Source organism: Ambystoma mexicanum, chromosome 10 (genome assembly GCF_040938575.1).
Source record: "Ambystoma mexicanum isolate Mex_15411 chromosome 10, UKY_AmexF1_1, whole genome shotgun sequence".
In the NCBI taxonomy this organism is placed as follows: domain Eukaryota; kingdom Metazoa; phylum Chordata; class Amphibia; order Caudata; family Ambystomatidae; genus Ambystoma; species Ambystoma mexicanum.
The window spans coordinates 1680858030-1680884238 of NC_090932.1; the positions used below are offsets into that span (position 1 = coordinate 1680858030).

Genomic DNA, 26209 nt, shown 5'->3' on the forward strand with positions numbered 1-26209 from the left:
CCCTCCTCAAGAACCCATCCACGACGCCGGCTAGAAGGGATCGGTACGAGAAGAAGTACCGGGTCCCGGACGCGGCCCCCTTGTGCCTTCGGGCACAGCCGAGCCCAGACTCGGTCGTCTCCGCGGCAGCCAGGAAGAAAGCGGGGGGTGGGGGGTGCGGCCTCTACGTCGACCTCCCCGCCGGACGGCGAGGGAAAGAAATTAGACACGATGGGACGCAGAGTCATCTCGTCGGCAGCAACGACGATTAAGGCGGCCAACGCCTTGGCTATCGTAGCCCGCTACGACAGGGAGTTGTGGTACAAACTGGCCCCCCTGCTGGACTTCCTACCAGACGACAAGAGGGCGGAAGCCCTAGAGATCTTGCAGGAAGGAGAGGTGGCGTCGGACCACGCCATTACGATTGCGACGACATCGCTGACACTGGATTTCGCCAGTTGGGCAACGGCGTGTGCCTTAGGCGGCGTGGATGGCTCAAGGCTACTGACTTCCGTCAGGACGTGCAGACCAGAGTCTTGGACATGCCGTTTGACAGAAACAACCTGTTTGGGAAAACAGTGGATGATTCCCTTCAAGCCATCAAGGCGGACACGCAGACGGCCCGGGCTCTTGGGGTTCTCCAGCAACGGCGACCGCCCTTTCGGAGCGGCGGAGGCAAACAGGGTGCCTCCAAAGGTTCCAGTGGCGGATTTTCCACCTACCGTCAAGCGGCCCGTTCGTCGTCACAGGAAGCTTACAGGGGACGAGGCAAGTCAGGCGGACCCCGCCGTCGTCGCCAAGGAGGACAAGGCGGCAAAGCCTCGTCGAAGCAGGACTGAACCGGCCGTGGGGTCGGGCCCCCACCGAAGCACCCCGGTGGGAGGCCGGCTGGCGAGCTTCGTCAGCGTGTGGGAGTCCATCTCCACCGACCGTTGGGTGCTGGAGGGTCACGCGCTCGAGTTTCTAAAGAGGTGCCCGCGCGTCCCCTCCTGTGGCCAGGAAAGAACATCACGTCCCTCAACTTCTCTTGGAGGTAAAGGCGATGCTCAAGAAGGGCGCCATCGAGCTCGTCCCAAAGAGGCTTCGGGGCTCCGGAGTTTACTCAAGATACTTCCTCGTGAAGAAGAAGACGGGAGGATGGCGTCCCATCCTGGACCTACGACGACTGAACAAATTCATCAAGGCACAGAAGTTCCGGATGGTCACCCTCCAACACGTCCTGGGTCAACTGGAGGAGGGCGATTTCCTGTCGTCGTTGGATTTGGAGGATGCCTACTTCCATATAACCATCCTAAAGGGACACCGAAAGTTTCTCAGGTTCGTGGTCCAAGGGAGTCACTACCAGTTCAAAGCCCTTCCCTTCGGATTGAGGTCGGCACCCAGGGTGTTCACCAAGTGCCTCGCACCGGTGGCGGCGCAGCTGCGCCGAGAGGGGATCCACGTCTACCCCTACCTGGACGACTGGCTCATCCGAGCAAAGACGAAGGAGCTCGCCGTGGAGCACACGGCAAGGACCGTCCAACTACTCACGGACCTGGGATTCTCCATAAACTACGCCAAGTCTCACCTGGTGCCCGCGCAAGACGCACTGTTTCTGGGAGCGAAGCTCGACACAGTGTCGCTTCTGGCCTCTCCGTCGGAGGAAAGGACGAGGGCCATCTTGGGCAAGGTGCAGCGGATGCTGGCTGCGGACACGGCCAGGGTGAGTTCCATCAAGTCCCTCCTCGGAATGATGTCTTCTTGCATTTATCTCATCCGCCTGTGCAGGCTCCGGATGCGCCCGGTGCAGGAGTTCCTGGACGCGTGTTGGATCCAGACGACGGGCAGCTTCGAGGAGAGGATCACACTCGACGAGAGTTTCCGACGAGCGATCCGGTGGTGGGGCACCCGCGCGCATCTGACGGCGGGCATGGACTTCCAGACCCCCGGCCACCAGGAGACAGTGACCACGGATGCCTCCCTGGAAGGGTGGGCAGCGCACACCGAAAATCTGCACGCGTGAGGCCTTTGGCTTCCGACGGAGAAGTCTCTCCATATCAACGTCCTGGAGCTCCGTGCAGTGTTTTGGGCCCTCAGGTCCTTTCTTCCGTCCCTCAAGGGCAAGGTGGTGAGGATCTTCACCGACAACACCACCACCATGTTCTACATCAGGAAGCAGGGCGGTACCAGATCCCCAGCCCTGTCCAAGGAGGCGCAGGATCTGTGGCATTGGGCCGTCGCCCAAGGGATGTTTCTGGTGCCGTTTCATCTGGCAGGGATAAAAAACACCATCGCCGACTCGCTCAGCAGAAAGCTGCGCTTGTGCCACGAGTGGGAACTACATCAGGATCTAGTGGACCGCCTCTTCCGACGGTGGGGCACACCCCAGATCGATCTGTTCGCGACGGCGACAAACTCCAAGTGCCGGAGGTTCGCCAGCAGGTCTCCCCAGCCGAGGAGCATGGGCGATGCTTTCTCGTTCCCCTGGGAGGGCCTGTTTCTATACGCGTTCCCTCCATTGCCATTGCTGATCCGGCTCATCAACCAGCTCAAGAGGTCACGGTGCAGGATGATCCTCGTCGCACCTGCGTGGCCGAGGCAGATATGGATCCCGGACCTTCTGGACTTGTCAGCGTCCCCGTCAATCAAGCTGCCAGTGGACGCGGATCTTCTCTCCAGGGAAGGAGGCGCCATCCTCCATCACGACCCGAAGTCGCTGAACTTGCAGACCTGGCTCCTGCAGCGTTAGAGTTTGGAGGATACGACATACCGGCCGTCTGCAGAGAGGTTCTTGCAAAGGCCAGGGCGTCCTCAACTCTTAAATGCTATGGACACAAATGGAAGAGGTTCTCTGTCTGGTGCCACGCACAGAAGATTAACCCTCTACGGATTACAGCTCCCCAGGGACTGCCATACCTTCTGACGCTGGCCAAGGCTGGACTGGCGCACCCGTCCATCAAGATTCATCTTGCTGCGATCTCCCGATATACCAGAACCACGGGGCGGACCACGGGGCGGACGTCTTTGTGGTCTCATCGTCTGGTGAAAGAATTAATGAAGGGACTGTTCAGATCGTTCCCGCCGGTGAAGGCTCCGGCCCCGGCGTGGGAGCTCAACGTGGTGCTGACCAAGCTCACGGGACCTCCGTTCGAGCCTCTGCACTCGGCTTCGTTGAAGTTCTTGTCGTGGAAAACAGCGTTTCTTGTGGCCATCACCTCCGCACGAAGTGTGGGAGAGATCCAGGCCCTTTCCTGCAAGCCCCCGTACTTAGCTTTTCACGACACGAGGGTAGTGCTCAGGACGCACCCCTCCTTCATGCCCAAGGTGCCGTCGGACTTCCACCTCAACGAACCCTTGGTGTTGCCTGTTTTCTTCCCGTCGCCTTCGTCGCCGGCCGAAAGGACTTGCACTCGCTGGATGTGGCGTGGACCGCACAAAGTGTTTTCGGAAGACGTCACAACTTTTTGTGAACTTTGGACCTGTCAATAAGGGGAAGGCTCTCTCAAAGGCCTCCATTTCCAGATGGCTCTCCGGCTGTATCATGTACCGTCATCGGTTGGCAAACCGAACGCTGCCTGGCCGTCCGAGAGCCCATTCCACCAGAGCGATCGCAGCTACCACGGCATTCCTATCTGGTGTGCCCTTGCTGGACATCTGCAGGGCTGCTACGTGGAGGTCGACGCACACCTTCACGAAATTCTACTGCGTCGATCGGGATTCCAGGGAGGAGTCCAGGGTCGGCCAAGCAGTGCTGCGCAACCTGTTCGCCTAAGGTGAGCCTGGTGAGGAGGTAAGAATTGCTTAATGTTGAGTTTGATGTAATGCTTAATGTTGAGCCTTTGCCACCTCCCGTGGTTGTGCATGTGTGTACTGCTATGTATTCTTTATTCATGAGCATGTGAATCCATGCCAGACCCCATGCTGGAGAAGGAACAAGTTACTTACCTGTAACTGTTGTTCTCCAGCATCGGTCTGGCATGGATTCACATGCGAACCCTCCCGCCTACCCCTCTGCGACTCTTCACTTGGTCATACTGCCACTTCACGTGCTACCAAATCTGAAGATGGCTGCCAGAGGCGGGGCTTAGGTAGAGGGCAGTCATTGGCTGTGGTCAGTATGACGCAGAGATCAGTGATTGGTTACTACTACGAAAGACAGATCAGAAACGAAACTGATACTGATTTTTTCTTTACCGAGGATTCCCAGCCTGACGATGGGGAATATTCATGAGCATGTGAATCTATGCCAGACCCATGCTGGAGAACAACAGTTACAGGTAAGTAACTTGTTCCTTCAGCTTCATATTCGGCTTTGGCCGAAAAGTTGACAAATTATTCGGTATTCGGCCGAATACTAAATATGCTATTCGGTACAGCCCTAGTTTTAATATTGGGTACCGCAACCCAATCTAGGGTGTCATTACAAAGTTGTTATAAGCCCAAATTGCCTAAAGAGTCTTCAAGAGTATTAGCTAAGGGATTATTGCTATTACCCAGCCATAGTTAAAGTCTCCTAGGACCATCGCTTTAGTATTCAATTTGAGGATGGGTAGCAGAATATTGCACAGTTACATCAAGAACTCTGGCATAGTAGAGGGCGGTCTGTAAACCAGAACCATATTAAAAGATTTTTCAGCATCAGTTCTAATTTTAATCTGTTTTATTTCATTCCCTTTGATGCCTAGAACCTCAACTTCACAGACATTTATTTAATTATTGTGCAATTGTAAGGCGCTTATACACCAAGAAATTGTGTTTCAAAGCGCCCACATTGCAAATGGATAGGGAACATGGGAACTAAAGGCAAATAGAAATAAAACTGATTAACAGGAAAGAGGCGGTCCTACTAGGCCTTGTGAGCATTCAGAACATGCAAGTGCAGCGAGAGAGGGAGAAGGGAGATTCCACAGAGGGGAAGTACCAGGGAGTCGGTTTCAGGCAACAGGTAGGTGCCTGGCAGAGATCACTTGATAAGGAGTGGTCACCTGACAATACAGTGAGTGCAGGCCTGTGAGGCAACACAGGCCAGTGGGTGCCCAAAGGCAAGTGCTGGGAGATGGCGGAGGCTGAAGGCGATTGGGTGGAAGGCCAGGACCCAGAAAGAGACAAAGGCCCAGACCACCAATCTCAGGGACTGTGTGGTTTAGCACAGGAGGGAGAGGGGGAAGGAGGAGGTGAACAGGGAAGTCTTGAGGAGCTTCCGGAATTTGAGGAGATCCAGAAGGGAAGGGTGAGGCTGTTCCAGAGGAGGGAGTCAGCAGAGGAGGGAGTCAGCAGAGGAGGGAGTCAGCAGAGGAAAGAGATTGGCCCCCAGCTCGCTGCTTAGAGAAGCACTTGACATGCAGAGAGTTGGAGCCGGAGGAGCGTGAAGATCTGGAGGGATAATATTTGGTGAGAGCAAGTTGTAGTGTGTTCCCTGGCCCCAGACAGCTTTATAGATGATGCAGAGGGATTTGAATTTTATCATTGCAGCAACAGGGAGCAAGTGGGAGAGATTTTAGGGCTGGAGAGATACAGTCCTCGGGTTTCAGGACAAGGATCAGTCTTGCAACACTATTCTGGATGAGCTGGAGTGGGTGGAGAGAGGAAGAAGGAAGATTAAGGAAGAGGCGGTTGCAGTAATGCAGCCTATAGAGTACCAGACCTCTAGAGACATTGAGCATCTGAGGAAAAGTGGGCAAAGGAAGGATCCCTTTAAGGAGGTGGAGTTGAAAATGGGCCTTCTTGGCAAGGTCCAGGATGTGAGGGAGGAAAGAGAGAGGAGTCGAAGATGACTCCAAGGTTTCTGGCTTCAGGTGAAGAAGAAGGGGAGAGCCCATAGCAGGTGGACAGAGTGAAGGGGAGAAAGAGGGAGCAGGACTGAATTGCAGATAGGTAGTCAGGAATGGTACAGGAAGTAAGAAGAGGATCAGAGGGAGGTTGAAGAAAAGTTGGGTGTAAATTGCACAGCACTGGAAGTGGGTGGAGAAAGTGCAAACAAGTTGAGCAAGCTGAGCAAGATAGACGCTAAAGTGCCAGTCAAACATCCAGTTTGGACTTAAAAATAAAATCTACCCCACCCCTTTACCCTCTTGTCTGTCCTGGCACCTCATATCATAGCCCGAGGGAATAGCTAGCGCTAGTGTAGGTCCAGCTGCCCCGTAGTCTCAGTGAGGGCACAGATATCCACATCTTGATTAGCAATGTATGTTGCCACATCCAGTACATGCTTCATCAATGACCCAGTATTTAGGACAAGTATTTTTAGATTCGAGTTGCGCGCACCCGTGAAGTACATCGAAGTACTGCTTACTGCGGGCGGGTGCTGCTGGTGTCGTGTGTTCATTTCATCAAGTGTGCCTAGGCTCAAGACAGGAGAACGTCTTTGTGCGTTCTCCAGCATGGGGTCTGGCATGGATTCACATGCTCATGAATATTCCCCGTCGTCAGGCTGGGAATCCTCGGTAAAGAAAAAACCAGTATCAGTTTCGTTTCTGATCTGTCTTTCGTAGTAATAACCAATCACTGGTCTCTGCGTCATACTGACCACAGCCAATGACTGCCCTCTACCTAAGCACCGCCTCTGGCAGCCATCTTCAGATTTTTACCGCACGTTCATGTGTTGGGATCCTCGTGCTATTGCTCTCGAGCGTTAGTGCTATTTTTTCGCGCTTTTTACAAAAAACTTCGATTCTTTCGGTCAAAAGAGCCTCAAGCTCCACCGATCCTACATCCGATCAACAGGGACCCGTGTCGGATTCATCTGTGCCCCTCAAGGGTGAAGATTTCGTCGAGCTACACTTCGGAGGACTCCAGAAGCTTCTCAGGCCCTGTCTCGGAGATGGCCCAGGAGAAGGGAAGCTCGACGCCCGGAAAGCTGTTCAGGGTCTGCCCTGGATGCCAGCTGCAGAACGTCTTCAAGGAGGACGAACACTCTTTCTGCCTTTACTGCCTTCATGAGGACAAGACGCACGTGGAGAAGGACTGTGCGTTTTGCGGCAACATGTCGGAACGGACCATGAAGGACCGCCATCAACGTCTCGCCAACTGGCTGGAGGGTAAGAGCCCGTCTGGCGAGAAGAAGAAGAAATCCGAGCGGTCTTCTAAGACCTTTGAGGGCGCCCCGGCGACGGGGGCCCAACATAAGGCCAAGCACCGCGAGTCCGCTGGCACCGGGAGCGCCGAACGGTCGGGCTCTACGGGCGCCAGGCAGGGCGCACCCTCCCCGGCACCATCAACCACGAGCCAACGCTCTGGGTCGGGTAAGAGGAAGGCCGAGCACCCGGCGAAGCTCCTGGAGAGGCCCCGGTCGAGCTCTAAGGCAGAGGAGGAGCGTGGCAGTGCCCCCTCCCTCAAGGATAAGGCGGTGAGCGCACCTAAGGTGGTGAAGGCCTTGATCCATCCGACCAAGCCCTCTATCGAAACGGTCGCGGCGGCCCTGGCTCAGCCTGTGGTGGCTGCACCAGTGGTGGCGACCTCAGGGCCCAGAATCTCCCTGCCTCCTCGGAGGGAGTCTTCCTTTGTGCCCATCGATAGGACCCCCGTGAAACCCTCCGTGGGGAAGAAGAAGGGGGGGCAGGGCGTCGTCGTAGAGTCGGCCTCAACCTCAGAAGAGGAGCTGATCGAGGTCTTAAGCCACGGCCTAGGCGTGGAAGAAGGCCAGCCCGTCGGAATGGACCCCGACGCAGGTGACGACGACGACATCGTCGAGGATACCGACGGGGCCCCTGCTCGCCCGTCGGATTCCCCTCTGCCAGCGCCGCAAGACAACTCGGCGGCCATTTTGTTGGCCATACAGTCCTTATGCTCCGAGATAAGGACGAGGCTACCGTTACCGACGGAGGAACCTCTCCCGTCGGGGGATCCAGAACCGGGACCTTCTGGTGTTCCCCCTACCAAGAAAAGAAGGATCCATCCACCACCTCCTTTTCAACCGTCGCGCCCCTTCCAGCCCTCCTCCCCGTCCACCCGAGGGGATGATACGGGGACTGACACGGCAGCGACGGGTACGGACGACGAGGCATACGACGAGGATTTTCCGTCGTCGCCTCCCACCAGGGCCTCTCCGCCCGACGAGATCGGATCTTTCCACTCCATGATCTCCAGGGCTTCCGAGCTTTTCCAACTCTGCCCTGAGGAGAAGAAAAAGGAAGGCTTCCTTTATCAGCGGCGCGAGGCCAAGAGGAAGACGGTCCTCGCAGTGCCTCTGTTGGACGACATTTGGGATGAGGGCCTTTCCCTCCTCAAGAACCCTTCCACGACGCCAGCTAGAAGAGACCGGTACGAGAAAAAGTACCGGGTCCCGGACACGGCCCCCCTATGCCTCCGGGCGCAGCCTACCCCGGACTCCGTCGTCTCCGCGGCAGCCAGGAAGAAAGCGGGGGGGGGGTGCGGCCTCCACATCGACTTCCCCGCCGGACGGCGAGGGAAAGAAATTGGATACTATGGGGCGTAGAGTCGACGACGATTAAAGCGGCCAACGCCTTGGCTATCGTGGCCCGCTACGACAGGGAGCTCTGGTACAAGATAGCTCCCCTGCTGGATTTTCTGCCGGACGACAAGAGGGCGGAGGCCCTTGAGATCCTGCAGGAAGGTGAGGTGGCCTCGGACCACGCCATCACCGTGGCGACGGACATCGCCGACACTGGGTTCCGCCAGCTGGGCAACGGTGTTTGCCTTCGACGTCGTGGATGGCTCAAAGCTACGGACTTCCGGCAGGACGTCCAGACCAGAGTCCTGGACATGCCCTTCGACGGGAACAACCTGTTTGGGAAGACAGTGGACGATTCCCTTCAGGCCATCAAGGCGGATACTGAGACGGCCCGGGCCCTTGGAGTCCTGCAACGACGGACGCCCTTTCGGAGCGGCGGAGGCAAGGGCGCCTCCAAAGGTTCCGGCGGCGGTTTCGCTTCCTACCGTCAAGCGGCCCGCTCGTCGTTGCAAGAGGCCTACAGAGGACGAGGCAAGTCTAGCGGACCCCACCGTCGTCGCCAAGGAGGTCAAGGCGGCAAGGCCGCGTCCAAGCAGGATTGAACCGGCCGAAGCACCCAGGTGGGAGGCCGGCTGGCGGGCTTCGTCAGCGTGTGGGAGTCCATCTCCACCGACCGTTGGGTGCTGGACGCCCTGGCCCGGGGCCACGCGCTCGAGTTTCAAAGAAGGTGCCCGCGCGTCCCCCCCGTGGCCAGGAAAGAACTTCACGTCCCTCAACTTCTCCTGGAGGTAAAGGCGATGCTCAGAAAGGGCGCCATCGAACTCGTCCCAAAGAGGCTTCGGGGATCCGGAGTCTACTCGAGATACTTCCTCGTGAAGAAGATGACGGGAGGATGGCGCCCCATCCTAGACCTGCGACGTCTGAACAAGTTCATCAAGGCGCAGAAGTTCCGGATGGTCACCCTCCAGCACGTCCTGGGTCAGCTGGAGGAAGGAGACTTCCTATCGTCGTTGGATTTGGAGGATGCCTACTTCCACATTCCCATCCTAAAGGGGCACCGCAAATTCCTCAGATTCGTGGTCCAAGGGCGTCATTACCAGTTCAAAGCCCTTCCCTTCGGACTACGGTCGGCACCCAGGGTATTCACCAAGTGCCTTGCACCGGTGGCGGCGCAGCTGCGCCGCGAGGGGATCCACGTCTACCCCTACCTGGACGACTGGCTCATCCGCGCCAAGACGAGGGAGCTCGCCGTGGTCCACACGGCAAGGACCGTCCAACTCCTCACGGACCTGGGATTCTCCGTGAACTACGCCAAATCCCACCTGGTGCCCGCGCAAGTCGCACTGTTTCTGGGAGCGAGGCTCGACACAGTGTCCCTTCTGGCCTCCCCGTCGGAGGAGAGGACCAGGACCATCTTGGGCAAGGTGCAACGGATGTTGGTGGCCGACGCGGCCAAAGTGAGGTCCATCAAGTCCCTCCTCGGGATGATGTCTTCCTGCATCTACCTCATTCCCATGTGCAGGCTCCGGATGCGCCCGTTGCAAGAATTTCTGGATGCGCGCTGGATCCAGACGACGGGCAGCTTCGAGGAAAGGATCAAGCTCGACGAGAGTTTCTGACGAGCGATACGGTGGTGGGGCACCCGCGCGCATCTGACGGCGGGCATGGACTTCCAGACCCCAGCCCACCAGGAGACTGTGACCACGGATGCCTCCCTGGAAGGGTGGGGAGCGCACACCGAAAATCTGCACGCAAGGGGACTCTGGCTCCCGACGGAGAAGTCCCTACATATCAACGTCCTGGAGCTCCGTGCAGTGTTTTGGGCCCTCAGGTCCTTCCTTCCGTCCCTCAAGGGCAAGGTGGTGAGGATCTTCACCGACAACACCACCACCATGTTTTACATCAGGAAACAGGGCGGAACCAGGTCCCCAGCGCTGTCCAAGGAGGCGCAGGACCTGTGGCATTGGGCCGTCGCCCAAGGGATTTTTCTGGTGCCGTTTCATCTGGCAGGGATAAAAAACACCATCGCCGACTCACTCAGCAGGGAGCTGCGCTCGTGCCACGAGTGGGAACTACGGCAGGATCTGGTGGATCGCCTCTTCCGACGGTGGGGCACACCCCAGATCGACCTGTTCGCGACGGCGACGAACACCAAGTGCCGGAGGTTCGCCAGCAGGTTTCCCCAGACGAGGAGCATGGGCGATGCTTTCTCGTTCCCCTGGGAGGGCCTGTTCCTCTACGCGTTCCCTCCCTTGCCTCTGCTAATCCGGCTCGTCAACCAGCTCAAGAGGTCACGGTGCAGGATGATCCTCGTCGCACCTGCGTGGCCGAGGCAGATATGGTTCCCGGACCTTCTGGACTTGTCAGCGTCCCCGCCGATCAAGCTGCCGGCGGACGCGGACCTACTCTCCAGGGAAGGAGGCGCCATCCTCCACCACGACCCGAAGTCGCTGAACTTGCAGGCCTGGCTCCTGCAGGGCTAGAGTTTGGAGGATACGACATACCGGCCGATTGCAGAGAGGTTCTTGCAAAGGCCAGGGCGTCCTCGACTCTTAAATGCTACGGACACAAATGGAAGAGGTTCTCTGTCTGGTGCCACGCACAGAAGATTAACCCTCTACGGATTACGGCTCCCCAAGTACTGCCGTACCTGCTGACGCTGGCCAAAGCTGGTCTGGCACACGCGTCCATCAAGATTCATCTTGCTGCGATCTCCCGATACACCAGAACCACGGGTCGGACGTCCTTGTGGTCTCATCGTCTGGTGAAAGAGTTCATGAAGGGACTGTTCAGATCGTTCCCGCCGGTGAAGGCTCCGGCCCCGGCGTGGGAGCTCAACGTGGTGCTGACCAAGCTCATGGGACCTCCGTTCGAGCCTCTGCACTCGGCCCCGTTGAAGTTTCTATCGTGGAAAACAGCTTTTCTTGTGGCCATCACCTCCGCACGACGAGTGGGAGAGATCCAGGCCCTTTCCTGCAAGGCCCCGTACTTGACTTTCCACGACACGAGGGTAGTGCTCAGGACGCACCCCTCCTTCATGCCCAAGGTACCGTCGGACTTCCATCTCAACGAACCCTTGGTGTTACCTGTGTTTTTCCCGTCGCCTTCGTCGCCGGCTGAGAGGACTTTGCACTCGCTGGATGTAGCTAGAGCGCTGAAGTTCTACGTGGACCGCACGAAGGGTTTTCGGAAGACGTCACAACTCTTTGTGAACTTTGGACCTGTCAATCAGGGGAAGGCTCTCTCGAAGGCTTCCATCTCCAGATGGCTCTCCGGCTGTATCATGTGCTGTCACCGGTTGGCAAACCGACCGCTGCCTGGCCGTCCGAGAGCCCATTCCAACAGAGCGATCGCAGCTACCACGGCGTTCCTATCTGGTGTGCCCCTGCTGGACATATGCAGGGCTGCTACGTGGAGGTCGACGCACACCTTCACGAAGTTCTACTGCGTCGACCGGGATTCCAGGGAGGAGTCCAGGGTCGGCCAAGCAGTGCTGCGCAACCTGTTCGCCTGAGGTGAGCCTGGTGAGGAGGTAAGATGCTTAATGTTGAGTTGATGTGATGCTTAATGTTGAGCCTTTGCCACCTCCCGTGGTTGTGCATGTGTGTACTGCTATGTATTCTTTATTCATGAGCATGTGAATCCATGCCAGACCCCATGCTGGAGAAGGAACAAGTTACTTACCTGTAACTGTTGCTCTCCAGCATGGGTCTGGCATGGATTCACATGCGAACCCTCCCGCCTACCCCTCTGCGGCTCTTCACTTGGTCATACTGCCACTTCACGTGCTTCCAAATCTGAAGATGGCTGCCAGAGGCGGTGCTTAGGTAGAGGGCAGTCATTGGCTGTGGTCAGTATGACGCAGAGACCAGTGATTGGTTATTACTACGAAAGACAGATCAGAAACGAAACTGATACTGGTTTTTTCTTTACCGAGGATTCCCAGCCTGACGACGGGGAATATTCATGAGCATGTGAATCCATGCCAGACCCATGCTGGAGAACAACAGTTACAGGTAAGTAACTTGTTCCTTACACATCTTTGCTTGACCTCGGATAAAGTGAAAAGGTGACTGTCTGTGATTCTTATGAGTGGAACTTTGCCAGAGTGGTTTGTCCGTGCGGGACATCCGCATGTTGGGCTTTAGCATCCGAGACTGATGTGATCCTACGTGCTTGATTCTACGTGCTACACGCTCTCCATTGTTGTTTAATTATACACGCCCTAGTGGCTGCTTTGAAAGCTTCCAACACAAACGTTCACTTACACGTTTTTTTCTTCTTTTTCTTTCTGGTTTCTTTAGGGTGTGTACTCGGCACGTGGCCCCGCCCCTTGGCATGGTAATCCCTCCTTGCCTCCTATAAGATACGTGGATCCAGCGCACCCGCGCGCGCACCCGTGAAGTACATCGAAGTACTGTTTACTGTTCACGGTGCGCAGGGCTCGGTCCACGACCCCTCAGTGGGGCCACTTTGTGCAGCTTTTTTTTTCTCAGATTTAAGTCCTGGGGGTGAAGGCCTGGGCGGGCAACCCTAAATTTAACTTCTACTGGAATTCCTCTCGACATATGAGGATAGTGGTAAGTGGTTTTCCTCCTCTATGAGGGTCACACCGATTAGGATCCACTGAAGGGGCGATATTTCCTCTGTGTTATACTGAAGCTGTCTACCATCCAATGAGTTGCTTCTTCCAGTAATCATTATTAGGATGATTTTCTGAGTATCTGTATTTGGGATCCTGCTTATTACAAATTACCACATTGTGGATGGGGTGGTGGGTGTTGAGGACCTCACACAGTGATACTCCTTTTCCGTATGGATTAGGAGGGGGTGGATAGTCTGCAACCGAGAAAGGCCAGACTCAGATACTTGGAATATTAGAGCTTATGCTTGCATTTTTTTGTGTGTGGTTGGGGGTTGCAAGTTAGACTCTTTAATCCTGCACTAATTTGTATTGCAACCCACCTTGATAAGGAGAGTGTAGAGAATATTGTGTTGGTAATTGGTGGGGGGAAAAAGGCAATTGTGAATTGGGCTTTAAGTGTGAGGGATTCTCCGTATTCGGAGCATGGTGGGAACCCTAAGGAGTGGTACGATACCAACACTGAGTGAGACTCACAAACATTTTAAGCGGCAAAATAAAAGTATCAAATCGGAAAGGCAGAATACAATCATAGCAAGTGGGTCTTTTGTGTTCACACAAACAAGTAAGATCGAATACACTAACCCCCGTTCAACTAAAATGAATGAGGGAGATGTTAGGGATACATTGGGGGGCGGGGGGAGAGACAGAAAAGTGGGAACTAAGTGGAATTGATTTTCCTCCCTTGCCCAATGTTACAAGTGATCGCATAAGGGCCCAAATGAAGTCCTTTCAGAAGTTGGACCTTGTTGAAGAGATTGTGCAGAAAAGCTTTCTAAGCGTCCAAGACCTGCCTGTTAAACCCTCAGTCTTAAATATGGAGGACTCCATCCTCAACACACCCCAGTTGGATACGTCACTTCTAGCACCTGTGGTGTCTGCCGAACTGGATTGGAGGGTGAGACTCTCTATGGGCCCTTCAACTCCAGCAAGGGCTAGGGGTGGTGGTCTGGATAATGATTATCTCTATAAATCCATTCTGGAAAGTAGGGAGAAGTTTGGTGAACACAGTAAGGGCCCCATGATGGACCTTTTTGGGGATAGCGGAACAGGAGCACATAGGGTAACTGCAAACAAATGCTCAAGTCCGACTAACCCCGTCCAGCCAGGGCGAGGAGATTTTGAGGAAAAGATGCACATCCAGGATAGTAAAGAAACTGTGGTAGAGGATAACATGCTAGAATCTGAGTCATTCCCGGTATTAACCAGAATCTTGAACCTTTTAGACAAAGGTCATGAAAGGACTCATGGGGAACTTCAGGAATTAAGATGTATGATGGTTGAATGCATAGATAAACTGAGTAGATTGGAAGGTTTCGTACATGCCTTGAGCATGAGAGAAACTTCCAGATCTCCACTTACGGAAAATATAAGGACTTTCAATCAAGGCTCCCAAACAGGGAACAAACTATGTACCCAGGAAGGAGATGTAACCTTGAAAAATGGGAATGAACTAAAAAGACTGATACTAATTAATCAGGAAAAAATTTAAAAAATGGAAAATCAAAATGAAAATAAATGTGGAAAACTGGAAAATACCACTCTAAGTACCTCTAAGCAGTTGGTAGAGATCAAGCTGGATAGTCCATCGGTACTTGTGGAAGTGATGTAAAATGAGGAAGTTAAAATGCTGGATCAGGAGCAGATAGCTGGGGAAGACTCAACCCAGGAAGACGTGACTCCTTTTGTGTATGTTATCACACGAAGAGAAAAGAAAATGCGGGCTAGGGCTCTCAAAAGAAGAGCCAAGAGTGAGAAGGGAGCGAACAAAACGGAAGCTAAAAAACTGAAAAATCAACCATCACCGAAGATAAAAAACACCAATATAAATTTTTAAGACATATGTAGTCTATCAGGAGAGGGAGGTCACTTAGACTTCACACAGTTAAACGAAGGAAGCAAAATAGCTCTGGAAGTGAAGGAAATGGTAGATAGACAGGGATCAACTAAGAAGGACGTCTCAGAAACTATAGAAGGTACCTCACTGGAGACAAGTGGTAAGGAATATGGTGAAGCCAAGACTACTCTTTCAGAAGCTATGAACCACAAGGGTAAGAGGGGGAAGGGCAATCTCAAATGTAGATCAACAGAAACAAATAAGAAAAAGAACCCGAAGAAGATGAATGGAAGTAAATCAGAGGGAGAGAAGGAGGAAAGGGGTATAGAAAACAAACCAAAGCCAACTACTGATAAGATGCAGGAAATTGCAGAGAAGGTACAAGAGGATATAACTGTGCCCCAGGTTGATGAAAGCCTCTTTAAATGCAGAAATCTAAGGCCGTGTGAGGAAGTAGAATCTGAGGGAGGGCCTCTGATTGAGGTGACTAACAGTAGTGTGCCATCTATGACACCTAGTGAAGATATCAAAATACTGGTTCAAGAGGCACTAATCAAATTACTTGACTTCCCCTCTAAGCAAGCATGGACACCCTCCTCTCCCTAGAGCAATGTTATCTGACGAAAAAGGGCTTGAGGGAGAACAGCATAGGTTAATAATGATTGAGAAAGTAGATGGGAATGAAATAGAAAAAAAAACAGATTGATCAGAGTTCTAATACTCAAACTACCAATAATTACCATGATATGAGGCAGAGTGTACATAACCAAGGGCCCGTCCCTCCTACCACACAGGAAAGTGGGAGGGATTTGAGAGAGGAGCGTAAGGATGGGGGGATACTAATAAATAAACCCTGAATTGAGGGTATGAGCTTTGAAGAGAGGATACGGGAGATAGCCGAAATGTGGAATATAAAGCAGGATCTAGAACAAAATAGAGAACACAACCAAAATAGGGAATGGATGAGGGATAATGAGAGAGGAGAAAATAGGAAGTGGGAGACAGGTGGACTTCAGAGGGCCGAGGGACACGATCCAATGCTATCTAGCGCCTGGCCAGATGATCAAAGTGATTGGAGGGAGCCGAAATTTGCTGATGACCCCAGCGTCATACTAAACTTTATGCTCACAATAGGAGGGCCTCCTTGCTTAAATAGAGGACGGATTCTGTCACTGTTTAATGAGCTCCCCCGGCTCTCTTTAATCACTTCTAACGACATTAAGCTTATTGATTATATTCACCCAACAAGATTCGACTGTGTCAGGATTGTATTCTACTCCAGGGATACATATGATCTTGCCCTGACGGAAGGAGTGGCTTTGCAAAGTTTTGGGTACGATATAGTGAACTTTAGCCTAGGCACACAGAAACAACAGAGGGGTTAGAGGGGAGCGCTCCCCAGAGAGATGCAGATGAGAAATCAAAGAGAAGGAGCAAGAGCCAAGAACGCTGAGATTCACCCAGATGAGGTGGCGGAGCTGAGATGGTTGGCATCAACCTTGAGGGAATCCATATCCAAGATCCAAGGCTTGAAAGGCTCAACCTAGAGTAGGGTGAAACTTACTCTCGCATCGTGGAATTCGAGGGGATCACGTGCTCTATTGCATTCTTCTAATATATGTACGGAACTCTTGTCTTATTCGTTCCTATGTATTCAAGAAACCTGGGCAGAAAACGCAATTGTTTTGGATGGTTTTACCATTTTTCAGGAACCTGCAACTAAGAAATCAATGGGGAGACCTTCGGGTGGGCTATTAATCGCGATTAAGAATAATATAGCCTTTACAACCCAAAAGGAGTTCCATATAAATAAAGGGTGTTTAGTAGTACTAGTGAAAATAGATTGTAGGAGATCCCCCACGATCCTATTAATTATAAACATCTACTGGCAACCTGAATGTGACTTAAAGGCAAACATAGATGCAATTGATTCTGTAATACATGAGTGCCAGGCTATGAACAGGGATCTACATATGATCGTGGCCGGGGATTTCAATACTGCAATATGCCTAGATGAAGGAATAAATGATTGCAGGTTTGGTCGACTGATTGGAGAAAGAATCGACCAATGGAAATGTCACCAGGGGGACATATGGGCCCTCTTCCTGGGTGGTTGGGGCTTGCAGGGGGTGAATGAACTGCTGGATGACTCCGCGGACAATTTTACATGGTCTAATGGAAGATGGTCATCTACCATAGATTATTTTTTTGTCTGCAAGCATACATTTGACCTTGTTCACGATTTCGGCCTGTTAGATACGAAGGAAAGTGATCACAGATTGCTTAAAATGTCTCTTGTGGTAGATATGGACAGGAGAGAGGTAGACAAATGGGAAACTCAGGTCACAGTGAATGTCCAATCGAACAGAATTGCTTGGCATATTAATAACATTGAGAAGGTTAACATATTTTTCCAGGCTGACTTTTATAATAATGTTTTTGCCGAGAAAAAAAAGATGTACTGTTAGGTTTCCTTTGAGAATTATGTTGAATCGGTAATCCGAGGAAAGGCCGGAATAAAGGAAAAGGCCAAAAGTGACAAAAGACACAGACATATCTACTCTGTGGAAGTGAAATCACTCAAACAGAGTAGAAATAGCGAAATTCGAGTGTTCCGCAGATGCCACCCATTACCCCATACAGTTGCGGAAGCACGTGATTTCCACGCAATAAAAAATAAATGGAAAAATAAAAGATTTTTGCGGGCAAAGCTCTATCAGGGAGACGCGGAATCTATGTTGAGTGCGGTGTGCAATGTAAATACACGCAGATTTTGGTCCTTGATCAAAAATGATGAGCAGGAACAAATAAAGTCCCAAATCTCTTGTATAAATTCAAATATATGGGAAGGGCATTTTTCGAGTATTTATTGCCCCCCCAGTGTGGCATGGGTTGTTCCGTCAGAGATCGAAAATGCCTCATGGAATATTTTGTTTAGTGTAAAAGAAATTGAAGATATCATTGTAAAGAGTTCACCATCTAGGGCATCTGGACCGAATTTGCTCTGCAACCGGGTCTTGAAGGGGAAACCAAATTTATGGGCCAAAATACTATTTCTTTTATACAAAGACATTGTTAAGATCCACCTTCTTCCAAACAGCTGGAGAATGTCCTATATTATACCGATTTATAAGAAAGGGGACAGGGCCCTACCTACTAGCGATAGACCTATTGCCCTGTTGGATGTGGACTCCAAAATCTTTGCCAGCCTCGTTCTAGAGCATATTCGGTGCTGGATGGACCAACATAAAATTCTATCGTCCCTGCAGTTTGGTTTTAGAAAAAATGTGGGTACCGATGCGGGTGGCCTGTTAATCAATGTTATGCAAAAGGCAACCTGGACACCTGGAAATCTCCCCATATATTTAGCATCAATTGATCTTACATCCGCCTTTGATCTAGTGAACAGAACAATTTTGTGGAGCAAACTAGCTAATCTGGGGCTGCCTGCCCCGCTTCTTTCAATTGTATATTTCATGCACCAAAACTCCAAAGTAAAGGTTCGAATGAGCATAGAGGGAAATCTGTCTCAGGAAATCAAAGTAACTAATGGTCTGCGGCAAGGATGCATATACGCCCCAACATTATCCAATCTATATTTTTCTGATTTGGGAGCGTGCTTCAGTAAACTGGTTACAAACTCACCTAAAGTGGAGGGCATCAAGGTAAAGTGGATCGCTTATGCTGACGATGTAACTCTGTATGATCATACACCCATTGGTCTGCAACGTTTGCTAACTGCTTTTAAAGAATACATCCTTATAAACGCCCTTAAAATCAACTACTCTAAAACAGTGATATTATGTTTGACGCACAAGAAAAATCAAAAAATAACTGCATTGTTTCTTAATCACGTGAAATTACCAACAAAGTCAGCAATTAGATATTTGGGTTATCCAGTGTTCGGAAATAAGAACAAGGTCAACCTCCGGGCTATACTGGAAGCAAAAATTGCCCCTATGAAAGCACAATTATGTAAAATCGACTCAAAGTATGAAAAATTCTCTCTCATGCCATGTGTTCGTTTGTACAAAAATAGACTAGTGCCTCAATTCTGCTATGGCCTGGAACTCGCACCTCGATGGTGCAGAAAGGAGGCGTCGATCTACGAATCCAAAATCCTGAAATCCATGGTTAAGTGTTTGCCGAAGTGTGTAGCATTGGCGGTAATAAGATATGAGTTTGGTTTACATTCAATTAGAAGTACCATTGAATGGCGTAGAATGGCACTAGTCAGGAAACTGTTAACCTGCAAAGACACCACCCTTTATGACATCATGGGTAGGGGTTTCAGGAGTGGTGCTCCTACTTCTAAGTACCTCAGGGACATGTTGGAAGAGGCAAATGAGGTTCTGGACAATCTGGGGGTCCCTAGAGATATGCTTATCGCAAACCCCATGAAAGTAAAAAAATTACTCCTTCATGCTGACTGGAACTTAACTGTTCAAGAAGTCAAAATGTCTAAATTATATAATCACATTGCTTCTGATTGTAAAAAGATGGGGGAATTGGAACCATATCTATCTAAATTTCCTGATAAAAAGTGGAGGCAGGAATATATGCGATTCCGATTTAATGTCTTGAGTACGGGACAAATTGCTGATATTAGAAGTAGACAAGAGTGTCGGATCCTCCATTTGTAAACACTGTAAACAGGGGGAGAATCTAGAGACTTTGCAGCACTTACTGACTGAGTGTGAAGGTTTGAGGAGTGAACGCATCAGTCACTTCAGTAAATATGTGCCAAACACCGAGTGCGTGGATCTGGATTTGTTATGGTTAGACATGTTGCATGGTAATCGTGTTAAGCTTCAGATCGCTGTTGTCAGGTTTTTGAAGCAGTATTGTTGTCTTTAACTTATGCGAAAGAAGTAGATGAGTGAGTATCAAGTCCCTTTATGAATATTGAGAGTAATTTTTGTTTTTGGTTGAGGATGAGTTAGTTTTTTAGGTATATGAATTCTTTTAAATTGTATACTGATGCTTTGTTATTTAGCAAAAAAAATGAACTGAAATGGCATGTGGTAAATGTGAACTCATGTGTCTGCATATTAACTTGTGTAATATAATGTGATATATTTAAAAAAAAATACCTTTTGTAAAAGTTACTATGTAACTATAAACAAATAAAAAAAATAAAAAAAAGATTTGAGTTGCAGGTTCTCTTAGAGCAGTTGTCCCTCCTATCTGAAGGGGTGTTCTTTTGCTGGCCGATATCTCCCTGTCCATTTGAGTCAACAGCTTGCTACATCATTGCAGCATTCTGAGTATTCGTCATGACTTTAGCGGCTTGCTTCGCTTGAGCTCAAGCCTGTTACGAGCTGTTCTCCCATTACCCTATGCGTAACTACCGGCTCAGTGGACTCACAGAGTCCGCAGTCAATGTTGCGTGAACTTGCCTTGCTAAGCATGGCTCCCCAGCAAGATACTGTTGCACTATTTGAGATCTACGTGTGCTTGCAGGCATATATGGGCCTACATTCATATTAGTAGAATTAAGTCTGTTCTTAGCATCTGCTATCACAGCATTTACATGCATAGTAAGAGCAAATGTTACTCACCCAACTCTGTACCGACACAGGCAACTGGCACCACAGCCCGCCAAGGACCAGCAGAGACACGCTGGCACTGCCGCGCCTGACTTATAAGAAATAGGTCTGAAAAACTGCAAAAATGCCAGGAGTTGTAGTTCCCGTGCGTCAAGCCCCAACGTGTGGAAAATCGAAACTATAGAGACAGCTAAAGGCCTTCTCTCTTCTAATCTTACTCCTTTATGTGAGGCCAAGTCGAGAAAAAGTTCATAACGCATTTGGCCAGAGCATGTAAACTTCAAAATGGGATCAAAGATGGATTAAAAGTATTTGGGCCAGTCCCCTTCAACCTTGCGGGATCTTAGTAGAAAAACACTACCAAGACTGGGAGCGTGATGGATTCGAGAAAGTTCCTCTCAGGCTTAGGTGCAAAGCATGTACCCTGGAGTCAAAAGAAGATTAAATAAGAAAACAAAAACCCAGATAGCAATGCAGTCAAAATCTGCAACAGGATAATCCTCCCTGGTCATCAGAAAAAGAAACACGGACGGTAAGAGACATACAGAGACATAAGGGGCTTCCAATACAGGGTCAGGCGGGATGTGCATGTGGAGCTCTCCAGCTCCATTTTCTTAGCTGTGCACTACACACTCGTCCAGATCTGGGATCCAAAGTGCTTGGAATGAGAAGGAGGCTGAAGTAGCACATCCAGTAGGATGGGGAATGTGTTATGCCCTTTGCCATTTAGGAAACAAATGTCCTTTAATGAAAAGACCTTAATGTATTTCTTTTCAACGACAGCTGAGGAGCAGCCCAGCAGCGAGATGCAGACCTGCTCTGGGAGTCCATAGCGAGAATACCAAAGCATGGTCAAGAATTCACATCCAACCCTTAGACTCTGCTGAAACAGACTACAATGAGAGATACGTGCCAATCAGAACTGAATGCTTCAGAGACTAAAGAATAAAGCCCTCTGTACCACTGCTGGGCACATGTTTACCCCAAGATCTAGAGGTGATACATGCAAGCCCCCTATCCCCAACGTATTGCCATGGTTTGAAGCTGTGCCCTCTCCGCACAATACACACTTACATCTAGAATCCTTCTGCCAGGCCGCCAACAAGGCCTCTCGACAATCAGCATTTTCTGAAACAAGGGCCTTGAGCAGGGTTTCGGTCCGAGGTTGGAGTCTGTAGGAAATAATTGTACATGTTTAGGAGAATGACTGTGCAAAAACCTTGATACCACCAATCGAAGTAATGTCGAACGACTATCATGTTGCCATCTCTGGCGCTCAGTGCTTCCCACGGAATCCCTGTAATAATCATTGCTTCTCTGGTACTCAGTCTATCTGACTGTGATAGTCACTGGCCCACTTCAGTACTCATTGGCAGCCAGTAGCATTCTCTGGTACAGTTCTGAAATGAATGCCACCTGCTTTGTAAATGCCAGGTGTGACAACATCTACCTTTATTATTTAAAGAGGCCTTGCATGCAGTCAGAAAATAAGGATTTTATAACACCATCTAAAGCCGGGGTAACCAACCAGTTGTTTTGCCCGACAACTCTCACCAGTAAGTGTATTTAGTTGAAAAGCATCATGGGAGTTGTCAGACAAATCATTTGGAGGTGGAATTTCCCTTGCTCAGAGAAAGGAACTTTCTTAGGAGTGGGCAGTCTCTCCCGATGGACATCATCTCGCCTTGAATACATAAAACCACAGCAGGATGATTTTCACCTATGCCTACTCTCATAGCACAGATTAATAGATCACAGTCACTAATTACTTACTTGGACCAGGTTTTCAGCATGGTGACCGGACTGGACAGAAGACAATGGGTGTATGATCCTAATTTCTTTATCACCTAAAATGAAGTGAAAAGCTTGTTTACCAGGGCAACTATAAAAAAGCATTGCCAGAGTTACCAATCTACTCAGGCCCATACCTTCATGTCTAGAAGACAAGCATAAGAGTACTGTGAACCCCATGGGAGCTATAGAAACATGTGTGTTGCAGGAAAGCAGTTTTAAGCACCAATCTGAAGGCATCACCTATGCCCCCATGCCTGCTGGACATGCATTCTAGAAAGCAAAGGTTTGAAGCAGCTTCCTCGTCTACCAGCCTCAGACTCACCTTGACCAGATGCCTACTTGTTACTCGAGAACGGGGCAGGTAGCGGAACTCTAGTGTGTGGACAGTGCAGGGGAATTGAGGGAGTGCATGAAAGTGACCAGCCATGGGCAGACTTGTCAGTTTTGTACTCTGTCCCAGGGCTGCTAGTCATGCAGCCTGTGGAAGAGTAAAGACTCAACAATTCCTCACTCTGACCCAGGTTAGTCACCCCAACAGTACAACCCAGATATGTGATATCCTGAGCCTACCCCAAATTTAGGAGTGCCAAGAGCATCAAAGTGTGTTTTTACACAGCCCACACAGCATTCAATAACCCACCGGGGGACCAGTACATGTAGTGGAAAAGACAAATACGTAATCGGAAAGCAAATGAAGCGGGTCCAACATGTACCTTTCCTTCTAACAAAAACTTGGCAAAGTATTTGTAGCGATCAAGGCCTTCAGGGTAATCCACCTCCACAGCAGGTAACTGCCAGCCCACACGATCTGAAAACAGACATCAGGAATGTGAGTACATTGACAGACAAAACATCTTGGAGGACTGCATGCGGTGATTTTATTTAGTAAAGTCAACAGAGGCTGTTTAAGGAGGATATCTACACAAAAACAGGTCTATAGTCACACATATTACCTTTTATTTTGGGCTACAATCCATTGCAGCAATTATAATAATTTCCATCCGTTTCCAACACCAAACACACAGCAGCTCACTGCACAGGCTGCTGTGCACAACAAGGCTTAGGAGCACCTCAGCGCCAACCTATTACATTCAAGGTTCTGGAGAAGTCTCATAAGCAACCTTCCCAGTACATGGCTGCTTCAGAGTGTCCTTGGAGCACCTTCATGTTTGAGCAGACTGGATATAAAGCACCACTAAAGAGCAGCAAGGTGTCTTAAGATGGGGCAATTAAGGATAAACACAGAATTAGAAAACTTACAGAAGGTGCTGGCTCTGTGGCACTTCACTCGGCTGGATTCAGGACAGAAGGATGGCGGAGGGTTTGCCAACGGACTGCCAAAGTGACAGTACTGAGGCAAGAGGACCGGGATCCACTCAGCGACAACTACCGAGACACCTGGGAAGAGAAACAAAGGCATTATTCAGAGTTCAGCCCATCCCAGAATAAATGCAGACATTTCCCAAGAGTGATGTCAGAATCCAAGAACAAGGAGACTGCTTTGCCCAGAACCAAATCTTTACAAAAGAGGTGACGATGCGCGTCGGGGGAGCGCCCAGTGTTCTTCCCTTCAAACTGCACCTTCGCTCTGGTGCAGAAGGCAACGGGAAGGTCATACTCTGCCCCATGGCTCCCACACAGAGCAGAAGGTGAGAAATGGAGATGCTACAGCACCCGAGCATTGGGGCCCTGTTCTAGGGGTTCAACTCTCTAGGGTGGAAACGTCCAGCACCTAGGGCTGAAAGAGCAAAACAACTCCCTTGTAATGGGTCATTATTTTGGTTTCCTGCTGTTCTGCTGTATACAGAAGGTGAGGTGGGGGCTCTCACTCTATTTCGGGCCGTTTGCCTCTCAGCAGTTTATAAAATGTTCTCAGGAGCCTGGGGGCGAGGGGTGTGGTAGGGAGTTTGTGTTCCACTTCACATACTTGACCCCCAACAACCTCCTTTCACTGCTGGGTGGAGGGCAAGTGGAGGAAAAAAAAAATGAACATTGGTGTTAGCAAGTATTATTTGCTTTCCATCCCGGGCCCTACTGCAGCAACCTCTGACCCAACAGTAACAATAGCAGCACCAAGAGTATTAAAGGGAAATCAATGACAGGGGCAGCCATTTAGGAAACCCCCAAACAACAGCCAGGACCACCAGTTCAACAACATTTTTGAAACCTACAGGTTTTTAAATATTGGGGAAATTACTTTTCTCTGAAGAGGTGCTGCAACGAAATGACTACTGCTCTGCAGGGGAACAGGGATGAGTAGTGGCTAAAGGGTCTCCTAGGCCCCACACTACTACTAAATCCGCAGTGATCCCAATCATAAATGTGAAATCGGCACAGCCGAAAAGTATACCTTTTGCACCTGCTTCGGTAGCGCAGGCTTAGCACAGGCTGTATGCTCAGGAGTGGCATGAGCTGATAACAGTAGAAACCAAACAAAGTAAATTCAATGGTTCGGAAACAAAAAAGTACAATCAAGGTTCTATAAAAATAGATACTTTAAACCACAAAAATGAAATCAAATCATTAGAAACCATTTGAAAACCCTGTCCCTATTAAAGAAGACAGAGGATGCAGACTTTTTTCACTATGGTGCCAAAAGTGGACAAGAGGACAGGGCTTCTTCACAGTACCTTATTCATGTATTTGGGGGCTCAACAGCATCGGACTGGCTTCTTGGCACTTGAATTGTGGTTGAGGCAAGGTCAAGACATTTCGAGGTGAAGTAATCCACTGGAGGTCAGCCCTGCGTCGATTCTATGGTGCTGGCTCCCCAAAGGGTTGAGTCGGCATTCGAAATGGTGAGACAAGGTCTTCCAGTGGTCGAGTCAGTGGTCAAAGGCCTCCGCTGGATCGAAATCGCATTCATTACGGCGAGGTCGATAGCTTCCAGGAGGTCGAGTTGGTGCTCAAATCACATGCTCCCACGAAGGTAGAGCCTGCGGTCTGGTTGTTCAAGATGGTCTGCATCAATGGTTCCATGTAATAATTTCGCCACAAAAATCTCGCCATGCAAAAATATCGCCGAAAAATGGCCGTTTTTTGTGGCAACATTATTGCATGGAACATGTGGGAGACACCCCCGCAACCCCGAAACCTTTTTCTTTTCTTTTTTTTTTGCCCCTGTCCCCATATATATGGTCACCCAAATAATATTGCCACAACATTTTCCCGGCGATATATTATTTACGGCGACCATATATATGGCGATATTATTACCTGATACCGTATCAATGGGTTGAAGCTGGTGTCTGGATGGGTCGAGATGCAGCAATCAGATTGGAGTTTGCTTACAGTGCCAAAATCAGTACTGCAGATACCGAAGCACCCTCAAGATTTCTAGTCAAGTCAATCTGCCTCAAAGGCATCTCGATGTGATGCCGGAAATGCATCTGAGGGACAGGGCCTCTGAATCCTTGTCCTTTCTCTGTTTTTACCGTGTGTTCTGTTATGTTTTCTGCCCAGGAATCCATTTGGGACTCCTGGCAGTGCAGCTCTCTCTTTTGGTTTGGTGAACAGACCCCTGGGATACCCTTATGGCACCCATGGGTGGGGGGGTACAACCCTGTGCCCCTAGTGTATGTTTTTGGGCACCTGTGGGTGGCCCACAGAGCAGGGTATGGGCTGGTGGCAGCTCCATGCTGAATTGGACAGGTGCTCTGGGTGTCCTCCATTTTGGGATACCCAGGCCCTGCCATTGGGATCAGTTGATTCCTGATAGAAACAAGATGGCCCCTGTGGCCTCTTGCTTTCTATTGCCTGTTGTCTTGTTTTCCCAAAGTCCTGGGATGCCCTGACTCTGTCCCTTCCCCCTGACTGGCTGTTGGGTGGAAGTTCCATATATGGTGTTGTTGTGAAGGCCCAGCTAGACTGACTGGAGCCTTCCCAGTGACTGTATGTTGTGGGTACCTCCTGTGGGTGGGACCTGGGTGAATGGAGTGTGTGACCAATATACACTCCTTGTTGTGGTTGTCTGGTTTCTGGCATGAGAGACAAAGACTGAGACAGCCCTGCCCGAAACT

General features: G+C 50.2%; 1 protein-coding gene across 1 annotated transcript in view; it reads right to left on the reverse strand.

Moving 5' to 3' along the window:
• DHX37 (DEAH-box helicase 37) overlaps window positions 1–26209 on the reverse strand; it is a 1051990-nt gene that overhangs the window by 36016 nt on the left and 989765 nt on the right. The window contains exons 24-27 of the mRNA XM_069620118.1: window positions 23451–23588; window positions 22904–22998; window positions 22170–22243; window positions 21471–21568 (exon numbers count right to left, since the gene is read on the reverse strand). Of these exons, the coding sequence (XP_069476219.1) occupies window positions 21471–21568; window positions 22170–22243; window positions 22904–22998; window positions 23451–23588 (405 nt within the window). The remainder of the gene's footprint in view (window positions 1–21470; window positions 21569–22169; window positions 22244–22903; window positions 22999–23450; window positions 23589–26209) is intronic.